General features: G+C 39.9%; 1 protein-coding gene across 3 annotated transcripts in view; it reads left to right on the top strand.

Annotated features, from left to right (window-relative positions):
• MAP3K21 (mitogen-activated protein kinase kinase kinase 21) overlaps nt 1-19732 on the top strand; it is a 64818-nt gene that overhangs the window by 14656 nt on the left and 30430 nt on the right. For all 3 annotated transcript variants that reach the window (XM_074948849.1, XM_074948851.1, XM_074948850.1), the window contains exon 2: nt 8724-8904. In XM_074948849.1, the coding sequence (XP_074804950.1) occupies nt 8724-8904 (181 nt within the window). The remainder of the gene's footprint in view (nt 1-8723; nt 8905-19732) is intronic.

Genomic DNA, 19732 nt, shown 5'->3' on the forward strand with positions numbered 1-19732 from the left:
CCATATCTGAGGTAGAAGCGAAACTCGAACAGCTTAATGGGACTAAATCGGGGGGGCCCAGATAATCTTCATCCAAGAATATTAAAGGAATTGGCACCCGAAATTGCAAGCCCATTAGCAAGAATTTTTAATGAATCTGTAAACTCAGGGGTTGTACCATGTGACTGGAGAATTGCTAACATAGTTCCTATTTTTGAGAAAGGGGGGGAAAAAGTGATCTGGGTAACTACAGGCCTGTTAGTTTGACATCTGTAGTATGCAAGGTCTTGGAAAAAAATTTGAAGGAGAAAGTAGTTAAGGACATTGAGGTCAATGGTAAATGGGACAAAATACAACATGGATTTACAAAAGGTAGATCATGCCAAACCAACCTGATCTCCTTCTTTGAGAAAGTAACAGATTTTTTTAGACAAAGGAAACGCAGTGGATCTAATTTACCTAGATTTCAGTAAGGCGTTTGATACGGTGCCACATGGGGAATTATTACTTAAATTGGAAAAGATGGGGATCCATATGAAAATTGAAAGGTGGATAAGGAATTGGTTTAAGGGGAGACTACAGCAGGTCATACTGAAATGTGAACTGTCAGGCTGGAGGGAGGTTACCAGTGGAGTTCCTCAGGGATCGGTTTTGGGACCGATCTTATTCAATCTTTTTATTACTGAGCTCGGCACAAAAAGTGGGAGTGTGCTAATAAAGTGTGGATGACACGAAGCTGGGAGGTATTGCCAATTTAGAGAAGGACCGGGATATCATACAGGAGGATCTGGATGACCTTGTAAACTGGAGTAATAGTAATAGGATGAAATTTAATAGTGAGAAGTGTAAGGTCATGCATTTAGGGATTAATAAGAATTTCAGTTATAAGCTGGGGATGCATCAATTGGAAGTAACAGATGAGTAGAAGGACCTTGGAATATTGGTTGACCAAAGGATGACTGAGCCACCAATGTAATAAGGCCATGAAAAAAGCTAATGCAGTCTTGGGATGCATCAGGCTAGGTATTTCCAGTAGAGATAAGGAGGTGTTAGTACCGTTATACAAGGCACTGGTGAGACCTCACCTGGAATACTGTGTGCAGTTCTGGTCTCCCATGTTTAAGAAGGATGAATTCAAACTGGAACAGGTACAGAGAAGGGCTACTAGGATGATCCCAGGAATGGAAAACCTGTCTTCTGAAAGGAGACTCAAGGAGCTTGGCTTGTTTAGCCTAACCACAAGAGGGCTGAGGGGAAGCATGATTGCTCCCTATAAATATATCAGAGGGATAAATACCAGGGAGGGAGAGGAATTATTTAAGCTCAGTACCAATGCAGATACAAGGACAAATGGCTATGAACTGGCCATCGGCAAGTTTAGATTTGAAATTAGATGAAGGTTTCTAACCATCAGAGGAGTGAAGTTCTGGAACAGCCTTCCAAGGGAAGCAGAGGGGGCAAAAGACCTATCTGGCTTCAAGATTAAGCTTGATAAGTTTATGGAGGAGATGGTATGATGGGATAACATGATTTGGCAATTAGTTGAGCATTGACTATTCATGGTAAATAGGCCCAATGGCCTGTGGTGGGATGTTAGATGGGATGGAATCTGAGTTAGTACAGAGAATTCTTTGCTGGGTGTCTGGCTGGTGAGTCTTGCCCACATGCTTAGGGTTCAGCTGATCGCCATATTTGGGGTCAGGAAGGAATTTTCCTCCAGGGCAGATTGGAAGAGACCCTGGGGGTTTTTCGCCTTCCTCTGCAGCATGGGCCATGGGTCACTTGCTGGAGGATTCTCTGCGCCTTGAAGTCTTTAAACCATGTTTGGAGGACTTAAACAGCTCAGACATAGGTGAGAGGTTTATTGCAGGAGTGGGTGGGTGACATTCTATGGCCTGCATTGTGCAGGAGGTCAGACTAGATGATCATAATGGTCCCTTCTGACCTTAAAGTCTATGAGACTGTATATTGGGCAGCATACATTGATTTCTTTTGGAGGGGCATGCCCAGGACTCAAACTGGGGGGAAGGGAGGATGTTAGTAGTTTCCTGAAATGAGAATTGTGGAAGATTGTACAGATCACTTGTGATCTTTTGGGCTTATTGGTTCCATTAGGTAGAGTTTGGGTACACCAATCCTTAATTTGCCTGGCTTTGCTCTCTTTAAGGGTTGGATACAGTTGCCACGGAAATTCTTGATTGTGTTCAAATGATAAGGGCATCTAGAATGAATGGTCAGGTGCTCTTTCTTTAATTTTCTACACATTTAAACAAATATTAATATCTTAGGCAGAAGTGATTACTACTGTTACAAGTAACATTTATGAGCATTTTATATTTGAATCTCCCTGCATTATATTCAGAATTTTTTCACAGTTGCTGGGTCAAAGGCAGAGGCTGGAAGAAAGCCATGTTTAAAAACAAAATAGGAAAAGTGACTGACTTTATTGATTTTAAAAAAAAAAAATTGGAGCGGAAGTTCATGGGTAATTGTATAATACCTGAAATAATTCGGAGTGAATTTGCTCAAAATTTTTCAAGTTGACAGTCTCTCTAATGGTGACTGTTGTCTGTATGATGCAAAATCACAGAAGGGTCAGGTTAGTACTGTAACACTTCTTTAAACATGAAATTTAAATAGAAAAACTAATCTTGAATAATCCATTCATTTAAGAATTACAGAATGCTTACTATTTCAGGTTCTTATAATAATGTTAATTTGTCTAATGAGAGCTTTAACTCCTGCATTTAAATTGAGTATTTAAAATAACTGGTTTTGTGTCTAATTGTAGTGGCTTACCACTCAAGTTCACCCTCCTAGAGCAGGATTTAAATTTCTAGCAATCATTCTAGCACAGCCTCAGCAGCAGCTAGAGCACCTGTAAAGTAACTCATAACTTCTTTAACTACAGCATTGTCTCCTGGACAACTTGTCTAAACTATTTCATTCTCTCCACAATTTCCATTTGTCCAAAATTGCTGTTATAAATATTGCAACAGTGGAAGTGGAGGGAGAGTTGATGATGCAAGGTGCGTTCAGCCTACAGTGTATGCTTCATGAATCTTTTTATATTGTTGTAATTTATCTTTTCATTTCTCCTCCCCTCTCCGAGAAAAATCTTTTGCAGTTTGAGTACATTGATAGCTTTTGCCTGCCACATGTTCCTTTTCTATAATGTTGCCTTTCTCTAATGAGATTAGTAATGTCTGTCAGCTTTTTCAATCAAGGACTTTTCATGACAGTTGTCATCAAGTTCTGTCTCTGCAGTTGGGAGCACCTCTGTTCAGACTTCATTTTAGAATGCGTTTGTGGTTGAGTCTAAAAATGTCTAACGTTGTCAAATTAAACAGGACTGAGTTTAAGAGCAAATTGGAGTGGGTTGGAGTCTTCCACAGTTACTGTCTAAATGGTGGGTAAAAGCTATTAAAGGGTCTATAGCAAGCTGTGAAAAAACCTGCAAAATGTATCTCTAGCCCTGACTTGGAGGGTACACAAATGTCTAGTCTGTGTCTCCTCACCATTTATTTTCTAGGATAAAAAATAATCCTCTAATATGGATGGTGAGCTGTAAGAAAGTTCGATCCACAGCTTGAAAGTCATTACATGCACAACATACAGGGACAAAGGTGAGGTTCTTGCCCCTAATACTTAGAGGGGATTTCAGCTGTCGTAACTTGCAGACAAGTGGCAAGCGTATCGACAATGGTGCAAACTCCTAGTATAGGCAGGTAGAGTTGCCCTGGTAGAGTTTACCTGAGTCTCAAGCAATAATCTGTGTTGCAATAATGAGTATAATGGAGGCAAATCCTTCTATATACACAAGGTACTTGTTGCTGTAGTGTGCTGCTAACAAGCAGGCATGGCACACATTTAATAAGATGGCTAATAATTGGGTTTTGGAAAGAAGAGGTATATGATACCTGTCAGTTCAAGTAAAAATGCAAGATAAGCAACTCTGTTTCATGTTCATTTGGAATTTACAGAAACTGAATTAATTGACAAGCAGTACTTAAACTGAGTTTGAGAGGGAAGTAATGATGTTGCCACCCTCCACAAATTATATGGTCCAACATCTAGTTAACCTGTAGCAGTGAGAAATATGGGATATGTGGTATAACCATATATAATTTGCACTCCTGTAGTCTCAAAGATCTGTGACTATCGGTGGCAGCAAATGTAGTAGCACGTAGGTACCTTCAGTTCTAATCTTGCTAGGTTAATGGCTAAGCAAACTAGCTTGTATTTGCAAAATGCACAAGACTGAGCTATTTAGAGAAGTCCTAAATAAGGCAGTAGCAGAGGGTGCTGCAGAAAGAACTCACTATTAACTAAAGAAAACAAAGTGTGAATGGCCTTGATCCTGTTTGCTTCTACCAATAGCAAAAAAATTATTTAAAGGACTTAAAACTACTCCTGGAGAAGTTTTTGTAATCAAAGCATCAAAAGAAAGTTCAGGCAAAGTACAGCCAATGATTGTCATCAGCAACTCTCAAATGTATGACGGTCTTTGGGGTCTCTCAATGCTCAAAATTAGGAGAGAGGCTAACAACTTTTTGAGTTAAACTGCTGTGGACTGCAGATCAACAAAAACCATCAGAGTATGCAATGAACTTCTTCCAAAACTACTCTACAAACAATCCTCAGATTTCATGAACCCTGTGAAACAGAAAAGATGTAAGCAATTGCTTCATATTTTTATTAAATAGGGATTATAGAAGAGCACCCATAATTGGAGAAATATAATAAACTGTACTCTTTTTATTACATTAAATAGAAGAAAAAGACTGATGTATTGATTTGTTTATTCTCTCCAAGTGTAACTAGAAGGGTAACAATTAGAGCTCACTATTGCTAATGGGAAATCTCCTGGATGTGCTGCAAACTAAAACTCCCCCCTGGCCTCCCTAAAGAACATTGCACTGAGGAGGGATTCCTTGGCTACACTCTTCGGTGTTGTGAAGCACTTGTAATCACACTAGCTAGCCCTTCACCTAAGTACCTAAGGAAGCAGCTGGGGTACAGTCCTGGCCCCACTGGAGTTAGTGGGGGTCTTGCCATTCATTTCAGTGGAGTAGGATTTCACCCCATGTCTGTCGTGTGCCTGGATCCTGCACTGGTATGTTCTGGGGCTTCTTGTACTCTTCTCTGTCCCTCCACTCTCAAACAATCTCTAAGTTACGCTACTCCAGCTATGCGAATAACATGGCTAGAGTTGACATAGCTTAGATCGACTTACTGCGATGTCTACGCTGCACTGAGTTGACGGGAGGCCCTTTCCCATTGACTTGCTCCACCGGAACGAGAGGAGTAAGGTACCAGAGTCGACTGGAGGACAGTGCTCTGCGGTCGATTTAGCAGTTCTTCACTAGAGCTGCTAAATCGACCCCTGCTGCATTGATCGCAGCTGAATAGATCCCTGGTACGCGTAGACAAAGCCTGAAACTTACATTGTAAGCTCTTTTAAATAGGGGCCATCGTTTTTTTTATGTCCGTGCAAGGCCTAGCACAGTGGGTCCCTATTCACTGTGCTACTGCAATTAGAAATCATAAATAATCATTAAAATTCCCTGCCCTTCCCCCAGTCTCTTTAGTAAGCCTCTACTGAATTGTCTCCTGGGTCAGGGACCGTAAACATTAGAAAAATACGTTAATTAGCATTCCAAAAGGATTCCTTCCCAATAAGGGACCATAAGGCAGTGGGGAGAAAGTAACTGTTCCCTGGAAAAGCGGCAAAGAATCTAGATCCAGACTAACATGGCTACCCCTCTGATACTGTTCCCTGGAAGTTTGTAGTTGTGGGGAACTACCTTGAAAAGAGTATTTGGAGTGAAATGAAGCAGTGAAGGAAGCACTGTATTAAAGCTGGGGAGTGCCACATTGGTGGAGGCTTGACTGGTATGATGATAGGCCAGGACATCTGTGTAAGTACCTTCATATGAGAGAGAGAATGAACTCTTAGCTCCTTGAAGATCAAAATGATGACAGTTTGTAACTGAAAGGAGGTAGTTAATTGAGACACTCCGATCCTAGGAGAAGCTAAGTACTTAAGAGGAAAGAAAAAAGTGGATGTATCAGATGTTGCTTTGCTCAAAGAAGCCTCAGACTGGGAGATGCATGAGGGTGAGAGGAAAAAAGCTGTCACAGAGACTTTCTATATAGACTGTAACTAAACCTATAGTACCCTCCCTAGTTTATCAAGTGTTGGGTTACTTTGTAACTGTTTGTTACTGTAATGCCTAGACTAGATAAACTAACAGTTTTTGTTCAATATACTGTTGATTTAATTGGATCTATCATCTTAATCCTCTTTTTAATTATACAATTTGGATCTCAGACAGTTTGGGAATTTCATACAGCCCGTCCCAAAGAGGAAAAAGCTTTCAATCTCTAAAGAGAGAGAGGATGTTGGGGGGAGGGGCCTTGCCCCTTTTGAGGTTCTGTCAAAATGGCACAGAATTCTCTTCCATTAAAGAGTTGTATGAAGGGCTGTGGTCTAGAAGAGAGACTGGGAAATATTTGAGGGCAAAGGACAGAAACTTAGCTGAAAGGAGCAAAAGTGAGACAACCAGTGGTTTTTATATAATTTATTTATTTTAAAATGTGGTCAAATAGTCACCCTGTCATTGTACAGCACAGGCAACATTTGAATAGCAAGTATTTCAGGCTTTAGTTTTGTATTAAGAAATGTAGCATTTGAATTAAACTGCATGTTAGGTTGCCATAATTTTCAGAAAGCAAATACTTTAAATAGCTTCTGAACACTTGTCCATAGGGTGCTGATCACTTCCCAGTACTGCGAAGGGAAGGAGAGAGATTTTTCCTCAACCATCCAATCTGATAAATATATGCTACTCTTACAAAAGAGAGAACTCATTCTGTAGCTCTGTGTTTTGTTGCAGGTGAAATGTTTGACTTTTGGAGGGAGTGGGGGGCGGGAGAGAAGAGGAGGAAGTATGCACAAGCTTTTACTTGGGCCGGGGGAAATGGCTTTATTTAGTGTCTGACCTGTGTTGGGGGCTCCAATCCTTCAGTTACATTTTGAGTAGTCCTGATTAGTCACTTCTGGTGTTTCTGATTTAAAATTTGGATATAACTATCTGTAGAGGACAAGTGTATGAATTACTTATGATCTGCACTGGTGCTTTTCTAATCTAATTATGACGGATTTATTGTTGGCAGTGTAAACTTTTTAAAATGTTGTGTTCTTGGAGTTTGCTCTGAAATGGTTTATGCTTAAATTTTAGACATGAGAGAGTACTAATGTAAATATGATTTTTTTTCAACAAAAAGAATAATATAACTTGTTATGCACTTCTAAATGTTGAGTAAATTGATGAATTGAAAATGTTTTTCACCCTGCTTTAATATCAGCTGTAAATAAACTTCTTGGTTTATGAAAGTATATTTTCTAGGTAAAGATTAGAAAAACAATTAGCTCCGGATTGAGTGAGCAGGCTAACAAGGTTGTAAAGGCCAGTTCTGGAATGAAGCTAATGAGGGTCAGAAATCGGCAGAAGTCACAAAAGGATAGTCTAGCACAGATTGCTAGGTTACCAGTCTAGAAGAATTTGCTCAGGCACTGGGTTTATTAGTTATGTTGAGCATTTTGCTTCCCAGCTGACTAATGTGTATATACAATAATGTAGTTCTTCCTGACTACCGGCAGGAAATGGAAGTTTGAAGTGCTATAAGCCTTTTTGTTCCTTTGTAGAACGAAACTTGGACATATTCCAATTATTAAGTTGTGCAAGATTCACTGTTTTTAGTTTCAGTCACACTGACAAGGAATTTCAGGAATTCTGCTGAACTCATTTGAAATGTAATTGAAAACAATAGGCCTTTCATTCAAATCTAAAGGACTAACACTCATAATTATTTTAACTTTGTTCTCTTAATACTAATTATTGAGATCTTAGCCTGTACGTACATGTTAGCCTTAGCATCTCCTCTAGAGTAGAGGTGAGAGGCTTTTAGGACGTGACCTATTTGCTTCAGTATTTTACCTCTAAGTTTTAAGATAGAATTCTGAAATATCAGTAACAACTTTTTATTTTATTGCCCCAAACTAAAACAGTGATCAGTTAATACAAATGCAAGGTCATCAGTTCAAATTATGAGAAATTTGTTTCATCAAGAAAGCAAGATAATTCTTCATTTACAGTTTAGTCGGTTACCTTGTTGTTTTGTGCTTTGCAGCTTATATTGCTAGAAAACACTTATGCGCTAATTATTCTTATCTGTAACTTAACCTTTGATCTGTATGCCATAAATGCTAAAATAACAGTTGCTGTTGTGGGCAGGGATTGTGGGAACTGGACATTGAATAAATATTTTGTGATGAGCAAGCTCAGAAGAGGATATAATTCATTGTGGTAGTGATCTGGATCTCCCATTGTGAGTTAGAACACATGATCAATCACACTTCTCTCTGCCTCTTTTTAATAAAGGAAGCTATCATTCCAAATCTGTTAATACAACACTATAGCTAAGATTTTAAATACAAGTCAAGAAGTTCTAAGTGAAACATGCACAGTATGCTGTAGATTAACCTGGTAATTCATAGGTGCAAGGTGCGAGGTTACAGTGGCTATAGGAATCAAAACTCAAAATTACTCACTTCTGGTCACTTAAAATATTAACTACAACATTGCGTTAATATAACCTTTGTATTTAAAATGTTACAATATAAACCTGTATTTTGCTACATGACAACATTCTCAAATTCAAACTTTGTTTTTCTGCAGTTTTGTTACTTCAGAAGATAGAACATGATGACATGTGTAATAAAACTTTGAAGATTACGGACTTTGGCCTGGCTAGGGAATGGCATAGAACAACCAAAATGAGTGCAGCAGGTACCTATGCATGGATGGCACCTGAAGTTATCAAGTCCTCCATGTTTTCTAAAGGAAGTGATATCTGGAGGTGAGTGATTTGTCCCAATTAAGACTGCTTGATAGCTAAGTTCCTCATCCTGAGAATCTTGAGAGAAAAATGAGTATTTGAGGAAATCCTCTGTGTTGAAATTGTTCTGTCTGTTTTAATGATTTACTGATGGTGTTGGTCTGAGAGTGTGGAAGAAATTTACTACTTGCCAAGTAAAATTCTCATATTTCAAAATATACCTTGATTCGACTACCTATGAATGCCCATATCTTAACCTCCTACGGTAGGTGTCCCCACAGATCGACATTCTGTCTCAAGAGAAGATTGACTGACTGAATCATACTTCCCTGATTGTAAGAAAGTGGCCTTTTAAAAGAAAACAACATTTCAGTAGGAGCAGCCCTTCAGTTTGTCTGTTGAAGATCCTAGATGTTTTACTTGGGAGACAAAGGGCTCTTATTTGTGTTACATTTAATGCATGCACTGCCTGTTTAATAGGGTATTTATTTTCTACTTGCTGAAAAGTCTCATAATTAATGCAACAAATGAGACTAATTTATGATTATTTTATAGTAAACAGGATTGATTAAAAATCAGTGACTTCTAAAAAAAGGATGTTTTTATTTAAATTTAAATTAAATATACTTTATTTTTTAAAAATAAACTGATTTAAAATTTAAATTTGAATTGTCAACCCATCTTTAAGTACTAAGCTTACTACAATCAATTAATCATTACAATTAAACACAGAAATAATGTTAAGCAGTACGTTTGCTGTCAGAGTTTCCACTGAACTGGTGGAAGTCACTGGCTAAGTACCTGGAACCATAGTTTGTTGACATGCTAAACCAGATTTTAACAGCAGTATACTTTTCTGCAGGTACACAGGAATGTCTTATTTCTGTTTATTGAACTGAAGTAGTTCAATAAATAATTCTTTCAAAGTTAAGAAAGCAATTGGGAGTTAAAAAAGCAAGAAAGCTTGTTTTTCCTCTTCCAATTTAGCAATGAAAACTAGGTGCAAGGATGAGGCATACTAGTTCTGAAATCTTGAAGGACATAACAACCAGAAACAATCCAGTTCAATTCACTAACTACAGATAATATTTCCTTTGTTTACTAAGTCAGTTAATTTTTAAGTGCAAAACATGTTTAAACTTTTTGATTTTTTCTTATGTATCCAGCACATTTAAGGTAGTTTTTTATTTTTATTTTTTAATACCTTTTTTGGTGCATTTTAATTGAGTTTGACTATCCATCCAAGTAGAGCCTGAGACAAAGCACAAGTAAAAAAAAATCCTGTAGTAAATAAGAAATGGATCGTAAAAATTAAAAATCTGACTAAATGTAAGTTAGGCTATATAATCGCTTAAGTAAATGTATGTAGTTATAGTGCATCTTCCTGATTAGCAAAAAATACAAAATTTAGTGTAAAGGCTGCATTTAATTGCAAATAACATGTTTTAATCCCATAGTAATCCCATAAATGTGTGCTGAATGTATTTCCATTAATCAGGATGGAGTTGGAGGTGCAGTCAGTATAAATTAAAACTGTATTTCTACTTTATTTTCTGTGGTGGGACTCCTTATTTTAAATTCATGGATACTTCTTATTTAATAAGGACATTCAGGATACTTCATGTAAATCACAGGACTTTGCATATCAATGAGATTTTTTGAATGAGACAGTTAAGGCTCTTCCGTATCAGAGGATAAAATCATTTAAAATCATTTGTGTGGAAAAGTAAGTTATATTGTGAAAAGCAATCATTGTGAAATGGGCTTTTACAGTTCCTGTGCTCTACCCTGCAAAGCTCCTGTTTGTCTGTCTTCCAAATTTGTATTTATCAGGAGGAACCAAAACATATGAGGCTGTGTAAATGGCAATTTGGGGAGGAGGGAGGCTTTAACTCCCTAATCTATTGTCTGATATAATATGCATTTTTTTTAAACTAATATAGAGTCCTGTTTTTTTTTGTTTAGAAGTGTCTCACTGCTATTCTGCATTATGAAGTCATGCTTTTGGTATGTTCAGGTTAGTTCTGTAGACTTCACCACTTCTTTGTGATGCACCTTTTACCCATCTTAAGTTTGATACTAATTCCTCAGTATGTTGAGTGCTTTATATCCGTTTCAGGTGGTGTCCATTAGAGAAGAGGCATTTATTTTTTGTTTGGGTAGGGTGGAGGATGGATATAGGTATTTCCGTAACCAGCTTTGTTCCATGCTTAATTACAAGTCCTGTCAAGTCTCGTTGCTGTGATTTTTAGGTATCTGAAAGGGGTATGCTTTGGTGCAATTGTTATATTCTACTGCAACATTAGTTTACATTTTTGGAATCTACAGTATTTCTCTTCTTCATCTTCTCTTCTGCACGCCTCTCTTGTAAAAATGTAAGTATTTAGTTCAATGATGAGTTTTAACAGGAGAGATTTTTAATTAGCAAGTCTTATGTTGTGCAGTTTGGTTTAGGCCCTCTTGGTTTCCAAATATTGTCTTTTTGTTGATCTTTACTCTTGCTTTAAATTATAGGAAGATGGATAAAATGGATTGTAAAATATAGTCACGCTGTAATTGGGCATTGCTTTTTAAAAACATGTTCTGGGTGGAGATCTTGGCAAGGATTTCCATACAGCATGTTTGGTAGAATTCTGTACAGAATATCTAAATTGTGACTGATTTCCTTTTAGACTGTTCTCACCTTAAACTGCAATACCTTTAGGGATTCTGCCATACATATACGTACCTCAAGTCCAAAAATCCTCAGCAAGACTTTCATAAAAAGTATCAGCAGTAGGCATTGATGAATTTCCTTCTTGTGTTCCAAAATCTAGCAACACTAGGAAGCTCTGCTGAATGAAATTATGTATATGGCTTTGCTTTAGGAGATGAAGCGGAGAATAAAATACATATTTATTATCTAAGTTCAAGCAACTACCATTCAGGATGTGTATCAAAAGGAAGAAGCTATGCTAGGAATAATAATTGAACTGAGTATGCAATGGCTGCTTTGTGTCTTCATACAGCATCCTGAATTTACAGTGTGAAAATCTTAGGTCACCTGAAGGACAGTAAGCTAACAATTTTCAGATTGAACTGTTAGGCATTACATCTCTGAATTGCATCCTCGTATCTTCTTGGCCAAAAGGACATGTAATGGGAGATGGTTCCTGAGTATTTTCTTTAACTTTCTCTTGTAAGTGCCGAGACTCTAGATGCTTAGGCTGAATGTATTTGCGTTTCGGCTCATAGAATTTACAATGCACAAGTAGCTACTTATGTAGGCAAGAGAGAAGAAATCCTATCACTGTCTGTAAGAACAATTTATGGAACAGTGCCTCTCAAAAACCTATGCATGGCTTTACTGTGTGTGTATGAGGTTTCTTGTTTTTTGTTTGTTTTTTTTCTTTTTTTTGCTTGCTCCTGGTACAGTACTTGGGCTAAACGTCCAAGCCTTTTTCCAGGTTGTTGTTGTTTTTTTAAAGGAGAGGGGACATTCTCATCTTGTTAGTATTTTGGTTTGCTAAAGTTCCACATCTGTTTTGACCAGATGGAAAACTAAGTAGTATTTAAAGGCTTTGAATTCTGAAGGTAATTGAACCTGATCAGTACAATGAAGAATTTATTTAGGGAAGTTTTCTTGTCTTTTTAGCCACTGTTTGCTGAACTTTGGTTAAAGATCTCAGAAGAAATAATTATATTTTGATATAGCCTGAGTGGGAGACTAATTGAAATCATGTTTAAAATAACAGTCTATGACCTTACCAGAAGAACATGAGACTTCTCTGTTTGCCTAGAGTTGGACTTAAAAGCAAGAGATGCAGAGGTTCAGTAGAGTTCCTATTCGTGTTCAAAGCTCAGAACTCATGAGGGAATTCTGTACACAATACTTGAAAATTCTGCAAATTTTATTTGTCAATAAATAAATGGGGAGGCTCCAGCATGGCAATGGGGAGTGCAGGCCACTGGCTGCATGAAGGTAGGAGATGACCCTGCAATACCTTCCCCTCCCCCCCACCCCCACCCCGACACAAATTCGGTAGCGAGGCTGCACCCAAACCTGACACAGCGCAAGGGCCAGGCCTGCCCTAGAGGTCAGTGTCCCAAGGGTGCAGGGGAGAAGGGGATTGCAGGGTGATCTTCCCACCTCCATGCAGCCAGTGATCTGGGCTCCCCACTGCCATGCGGGAGCCTCCACGTTTATTGATTGAAAAATAAAATTTGAAGAATTTTAAAATATTGTGCACAGAATTTTATTATTTTATTTTATTGGTGCAGAATTCCCTCAGGAGTAGCAAGTGAAGCAACTCACTAGGGTTAGCAGCCCTGCACCAGGCACACCAGCTGTGGGCAAGGGAAGGCTCAGGATCCAAGTGTGGAGGGGCGTCGTGTGTGTGATCCAGGTATGGGGTGAGAGGGTTCCATGTGGGGCATTCTGGGTGCAGGTGTGGGGAATCTGGATGCACAGGGGCTCATTGAGAAGGTTCTGGGTGCAGGGGTAATGGGCGGGGGGAGAGTCTGGGTGCTGGGGGAGTGGGGCTTGGTGGGATGAGGTCCTGGGTGCAACTGGTTTGGGCTCAGTGGGGTTGGAGGTTCAGGTGCATAGGGGGTGGGGCTCGTCAGGGTGAGGGTTTGAGTGCAGGGTGCTCTGGGGGGATGGTCTGGGTGTAGGGGTCAGGGTCTGGATGCAGAGGGGTGGGGCTCAGTGGTGGGGAGGCCTGGATGTGGGAGGGTCCAGATGACCAGGGATTGGGCAGATGTGGGAGCAGTTCCCCCACACAATGACCCCTTCCTTCGCAGCTGAGGAGCGATGGGGGCAAGAAGCGGGGGGTGGAGGTGTGGAGTTGGGGGAGGTTTCTGGTGGTGAGTCTGACCCACACCTGGCCCACTTTGTGCACGGGAAGTGCGCACCTCTCCCAGCCCAGCCAGGACTAGCAGTTGAGCCTGGCACAGGGTAGAGACCACCGGCAGGGAGGGGGCTGGGGGTTGGGAGTGAAGCTCAGCAAGGTGTCTGGGTACGGGGGGGTCCAGCTGCATGGGGGTTGGGCGGACAGGGGGTGGTCTGACCTACCCTAATTCTTGCAGTCTGCCCTGAGTTAGCATTCTCAGCGTGGCCCATCCAGGCCCATGATCACACATACTGTATAGGGAGTTTGAATAAGGAGGTAGGTTTTGACTATCAGTATGTGGCCTTGGTCTCGGTCACCCCAACTGACACATCCCCACAACTGTCAGACTCCTCTGAAGGAGCAGAGACATGCCATTCACCTAAGATTGCCAGGTGTCCAGTTTTCGACTGGAACACCTGGTCAAAAAGGGACCTGGCGGGTCCAGTCAACACAGCTGACCAGGCCACTAAAAGTCTGATTGGCCACAGCGGCCAGCATGTACCTTTGGCTTGTAAGCACAGGTGTGACCAGGGGTCTCTGCGCGCTTCCCCTAGCGCTGACTTCACAGCTCTCATTGTCCAGAAACTGCCAATTGGGGGTGGTGCCTGCGGACGGGGGCAGTGTGCAAGGCTCCCTGTACACCTCTGTGCCTAGGGGCCACAGGGACATGCTGGCTGCTTCCAGAAGCTGCCTTAGGTAAGCATTGCCCAGAGCCTGCACCCCAAATCCCCTCCCTCACCCAACCCCCCTCACTCAGCCCTGGACCCCCTCTCAAATGGCTACATTTATCAAAAATTGTGTTAGATATAGAAAACATTTGTTGTGATTAGTGATGTCTTTTTCTCATTACACAACAAAAAGAACAAGAAGACACTACCAGTGCACAGTTGACTGCCACAAAATCATGTTTGTTAACTATATTGCAAACATTCAAGGTCTTAGTTTAATGAATACTGCTGTTCGGAGTGGTTTCTTAAAACATAGAAAACAGCAAGCACCACTAGAGTGCTCACAAACTACTTAAATGACTGCTACCCTATTCCTATATATTACAGTTAGTTGAACCAGCTAGTGTCTTCATTGTTGCTGTGAGATTCATGCAGCAGGAATGTGACTTGGTCCACGTCAGTGGAATTTGGAGAACTCTATTTGCGGCTAGAATATCTACATCTCCTTTCCTTTTTAATCCCAAAATTACATCATAGAAATGCCACTCATGAATTTGGCCAAGTTTGTGGAAACATGTAAAGTGGCATCTAGTGTTGTTTGTTATCCCAAAATGGTTCCCGGCATTGTATGTTATCTCTGCAACTTTGTACCTATAATGACAACACTTTTGCTATAATGAAGTCTACTATTTATGTAAATAATGTTGTTGATTCTGTTGAACTAAGCAATATTTGAAACTTTATTTTAAATATTAATGCTTTATTCCAGTTACATAGAAAAGAGCTACAGAGAAGGTAGATGAAGGATTTTTCTAGAGTAGGGACATATCATTTTTGTCTGAATAGTCAGTGAATGGTGTCTGAAAGAGGCAGGTCACCGCACTGAGATGCTTCCACCAAAATACATCTTGGTTTCTTTCAACTTATTTGCTATCATGCACAGAAATTTCTGGAAATAGCCAAGCGTCATGTTTTTTAATCCTTTTGTGATCAGACTTAACTGCAAGTGTAGTGAGTAATGGTTCACCATTAATGAAATGAAGTGTACTTGATTGCATTTGTTTGCTTTGGCTTTGAAACTGTAAAATAAGTAAAGAAGTCGCTATTTATAAAAATAAAAAATTGCACAATTGTGCTGATCACTGGTGACATCTTTATTTAAGCATTCCCAAGGATTTGTATAAGACTTTGTTTTGCACAGAAGGGAAGCTTCTGCATGAATTTCCTCATAGCATTGCTGCATAATTTGGTGCTGTCTCTCTGCATAAAGAGGTTTTTATGGTCTATAATCCTGACCCAACCAACCACTGCACCAAACCCCCCACATGGAGGAGGAAATTTTGATAAAGGGGTGTGTGCAGAAAGGCCAAAAACAGTTTCATAGATTCAAAGATTTGCAGGCCAAAGGGGACCATTAGACATCTAGTCTGACCTCCTGTATATCACCACAGAATGTCCTCCAGTGACCCCTGTATTGAGCTCAGTAACAACTTCTATTTAACTAAAATATATCTTCTAGAATAGCATCCACTCTTGATTTGATGACATCAAGAGATGGAGAATCTATCACTTCCTTTGGTAGTTTGTTCTGGTAGTAAACACAGTCTCTGTTAAATAAATAAAATAAAAATAATTTCTCACTTGATTTTATCTGTCTTCAGCTTCTAGACATTTGTTCTTGTTTGGTCTTTCCCCACTAAATTAAAGTAGTACCCAGCGTTTTGTCCACCTGAAGGTATTTATACGTCATAATCAAGTCACATCTCAGTTTTCTTTGATTAAATTAATAGATTGACTTCTTTAATACTCTCACCATAAGACATTTTCTCCAGCCCTTCAACCATTTTTGTGGCTCTTTTCTATGCCCGCTCCAATTTTTCAATTTTCTTTTTAAAATGTGGACACCAGAACTGGATGCAGTATTCTAGTATTGGTCTCACCAGTGTCATAAGCAGAAGTAAAATCACCTCCCTACATCTACTCATAACTCATGTTTATACATCCAAGGGCTACAGTAACCCTTTTTGCCATAGCATCACAGTGGGAGCTCATGTTCAGTTTTTTTGTCGCCTTCATTAATTACTTGGATGACTGAGTAGAGAGTATGCTTTTACATTTACAGATTGGCACCAAGCTGGGAGGGGTTGCAAGCAGTTTGGAGGACAAGATTAGAATTCAAAATGATCTTGGAAAATTGGAGAATTGGTGTAAAATCAACAAGATGAAATTTAATAAAGACAAGTCCAAAGTACTACATTTAGAAAGGAAAAATCAAATGCACAAATACAAAATGGGGAATAACTGGCTATGCCGTGATACTCCAGAAAAAGATCTCGGGTTTATTGTGGATGACAGTTTGAATATATGTCAACAATGTGATGCAGAGGCCAAAAAAGCTAACCGTTCTGGGGTATTACCAGGAGTATATAAGACATGGGAGGTAACAGTTTCATTCTGCTCAGCACTGGTATCCCAGCTGGAGTACTTTGTCCAGTTCTGGGTACCACACAGTGTGAAAGACGTGGACAAATGAGAGAGAGTCCAGAAGAGAAAACAAAACGATAAAAGGTTTAAAATACCTGACCTATGAAGAAAGGTTTAAAAAAAAAATTGTCATGTTTAGTCTTGAGAAAAGAGGACTGAGGGGGGACTTGATAAGTCTTCATATATGTTAGGGCAGTAATAAAGAGGACTGTGACTAATTGTGCTCCAAGTCCGCTGAAGGTAAAACAAGAAGTAATGGGCTTAATCTGCAGCAAGGGATATTTCAGGTAGATATTAGAAAGTGTAGGTTTAGTATATGGATAGTTAAATTCCAAGGGAGGCTGTGAAATCTGCATTGTTTGAGGTTTTTAAGAACAGGTTGGACAAACACTTGTGAGGGATAATCTAGGGCAGTGGTCTCCAAACTTTTCGGCTCGCGCACCCCCCAGGGTGAAGACTGGAAGGCGTGCCGCAGTGGAACACCATGGACGTGCAGAGCTGTGGCCAAAGAAACAAAACTGTGGAGCAGCTCCTGCTGCCACGCACCCCCTGGGGTGTGTGCACCCCAGTTTGGAGACCACGGATCTAGGGTTATACTTGGTTCTGCCTCAGCATGGGGGGATGGTCTGGATAACTTTGACAAGTTCCTTCAAGCCCTACATTTCTCTGATGCCTAAATCCTTTTCAGAGTCGCTTCCTTCCAGGACACAGTCCTACATTTAGTAGGTATCGCCTCCATTCGTTGTTCCTAGAGGTATTAAAACATATTTTGCTTGAATCCAGATCTCTCTGAAGGACTGCTCTGTCCTCATAATAATTTACCACTCCACCAATCTTTTGTCATCCAAAATTTTATCAGTAATAATTTTATATTTACTTCCCATTCATTGGTGAAAATATTCAATAGTGTTGGGCTACTATTGCTCCCTGCAGAAACCCACCTAGAAACACCCACGTTCAGTGATGACTCCCTATCGACAGCTTCTGGTTGAGACTTCCCCATTAGCCGTTTCTTAATCCATATAACATGCTTTATTGATTGGGGGGGGGGTTAAAGCACTATACAATATCACTCTGTCATGCAGTACTAAGTCAAAGTATATTTACTCTACCGATGTTCTTATACCGCTCTCATCATCTGGTATCTGAGCACCTTCCAGTAGTTCATCAAGCAGTGTGACTACACATCTGTCATATGGTGTTTGTCCTTTCATCCTCTTCCTAGGAAAAGAAGCATGTGCAATTGAGTTTCTTATTTTTGCAGGGATTTAGGTTTGTTTTTAATTATTAACTATACAAGTTTCTACATATGTGTTAGAGAAGGCAAGGTCAGAGAAATTAGTCTTGCACTTGGAGCAGACGGTGGCAAGGTTTATGATGCATTTTCGTTCCTGGGAGAGTTCATCCCACAGTCTGGGACTGGCCCACAAGAAAGTTCCTTCTACTGCACAAACTAACTTTACCCTTACTGTAGAGAGTTTCACTGTTCCTGAGGAGCAGAATTGTTGACTATGGTCTTTGTTCTGGAGTTTAGGAAATCTTTCAGATATCCTGGGACCAGTCCATTGAGCACCTTGAACTCGATTCTGAATTCTATGGGAAACCAGTGGAGGACAGAAGTGGTGTATTAGCAGATGAATGTGTTGCTGAGGAGAGGTTGTGCACTGTTCTGTACTAGTTGGAGTATCCTAAATGCTGAAGGCTTTGTGGCCAGGAAACTGCTGTAGTTCAGCCTGAGAGGTGCTTCTACATAAATAGATGCCTCTATATAAATCCATGGTAGGTCCACATCTTGAATAATGCATGCAGATCTGATTGCCCTGTCTCAAAAAATATGGAATTGGAAAAGGTACAGAAAAGGGCAACAGAAATTATTAGGGGTATGAAACAGCTTCCATATGAGTAGAAAGTAATAAGACAGAGACTTTTCAGCTTGGAAAAGAGACGACTAGGGTGGGATATGATAGAGGTCTATAAAATCATTACTCCATGTTGCGAAAGGAAATGTTATTTATTCCTTCTCGTAACACAAGAATTAGGGGTCACCAAATGAAATTAATAGGCAACAGGTTTAAAACAAACAAAAGGAAGTATTTCTTCACACAATGCACAGTCAATCTGTGGAACTCTGTGCCAGCGGATGTTGTGAAGGCCAAGACTATTACAGGGTTGATAAACTAAACAGTAATAAGTCTCCAGGACCTGATGGTATTCACCCAAGAGTTCTGAAGGAACTCAAATGTGAAATTGCAGGACTACTAACTGTCATCTGTAACCTGTCATTTAAATCAGCTTCTGTACCAAATGACTGGAGGATAGCTAATGTGACACCAATTTTTTAAAAGGGGCTCCAGAGGTGACCCTGGCAACTACAGGCCAGTAAGCCTCACTTCAGTACCGGGCAGATTGGTTGAAACTATTGTAAAGAACAAAATTGTCAGACACACAGATGAACATAATTTGTTGGGAAATGGTCAACATGAGTTTTGTAAAGGGAAATCATGCCTCACCAATCTACTAGAATTCTTTGAGGGGGTCAACAAGCATGTGGACAAGGGGGATCTATTGGATATAGTGTATTTAGATTTTCAGAAAGCCTTTGACAAGGTCCCTCACCAAAGGCTCTTAAGCAAAATAAGCAGTCATGGGATAAGAGGGAAGGTTCTCTCATGGATTGGTATCTGATTAAAAGATAGGAAACAAAGGGTAGGAATAAATGGTCAGTTTTCAGAATGGATAGAGGTAAATATTGGTGTACCCCAGGGATCTGTACTGGGCCCAGTCCTATTTAACATATTCATAAACGATGTGGAAAAAGGGGAAAAG

This window comes from Natator depressus, chromosome 3 (assembly GCF_965152275.1).
Source record: "Natator depressus isolate rNatDep1 chromosome 3, rNatDep2.hap1, whole genome shotgun sequence".
Classification (NCBI taxonomy): domain Eukaryota; kingdom Metazoa; phylum Chordata; order Testudines; family Cheloniidae; genus Natator; species Natator depressus.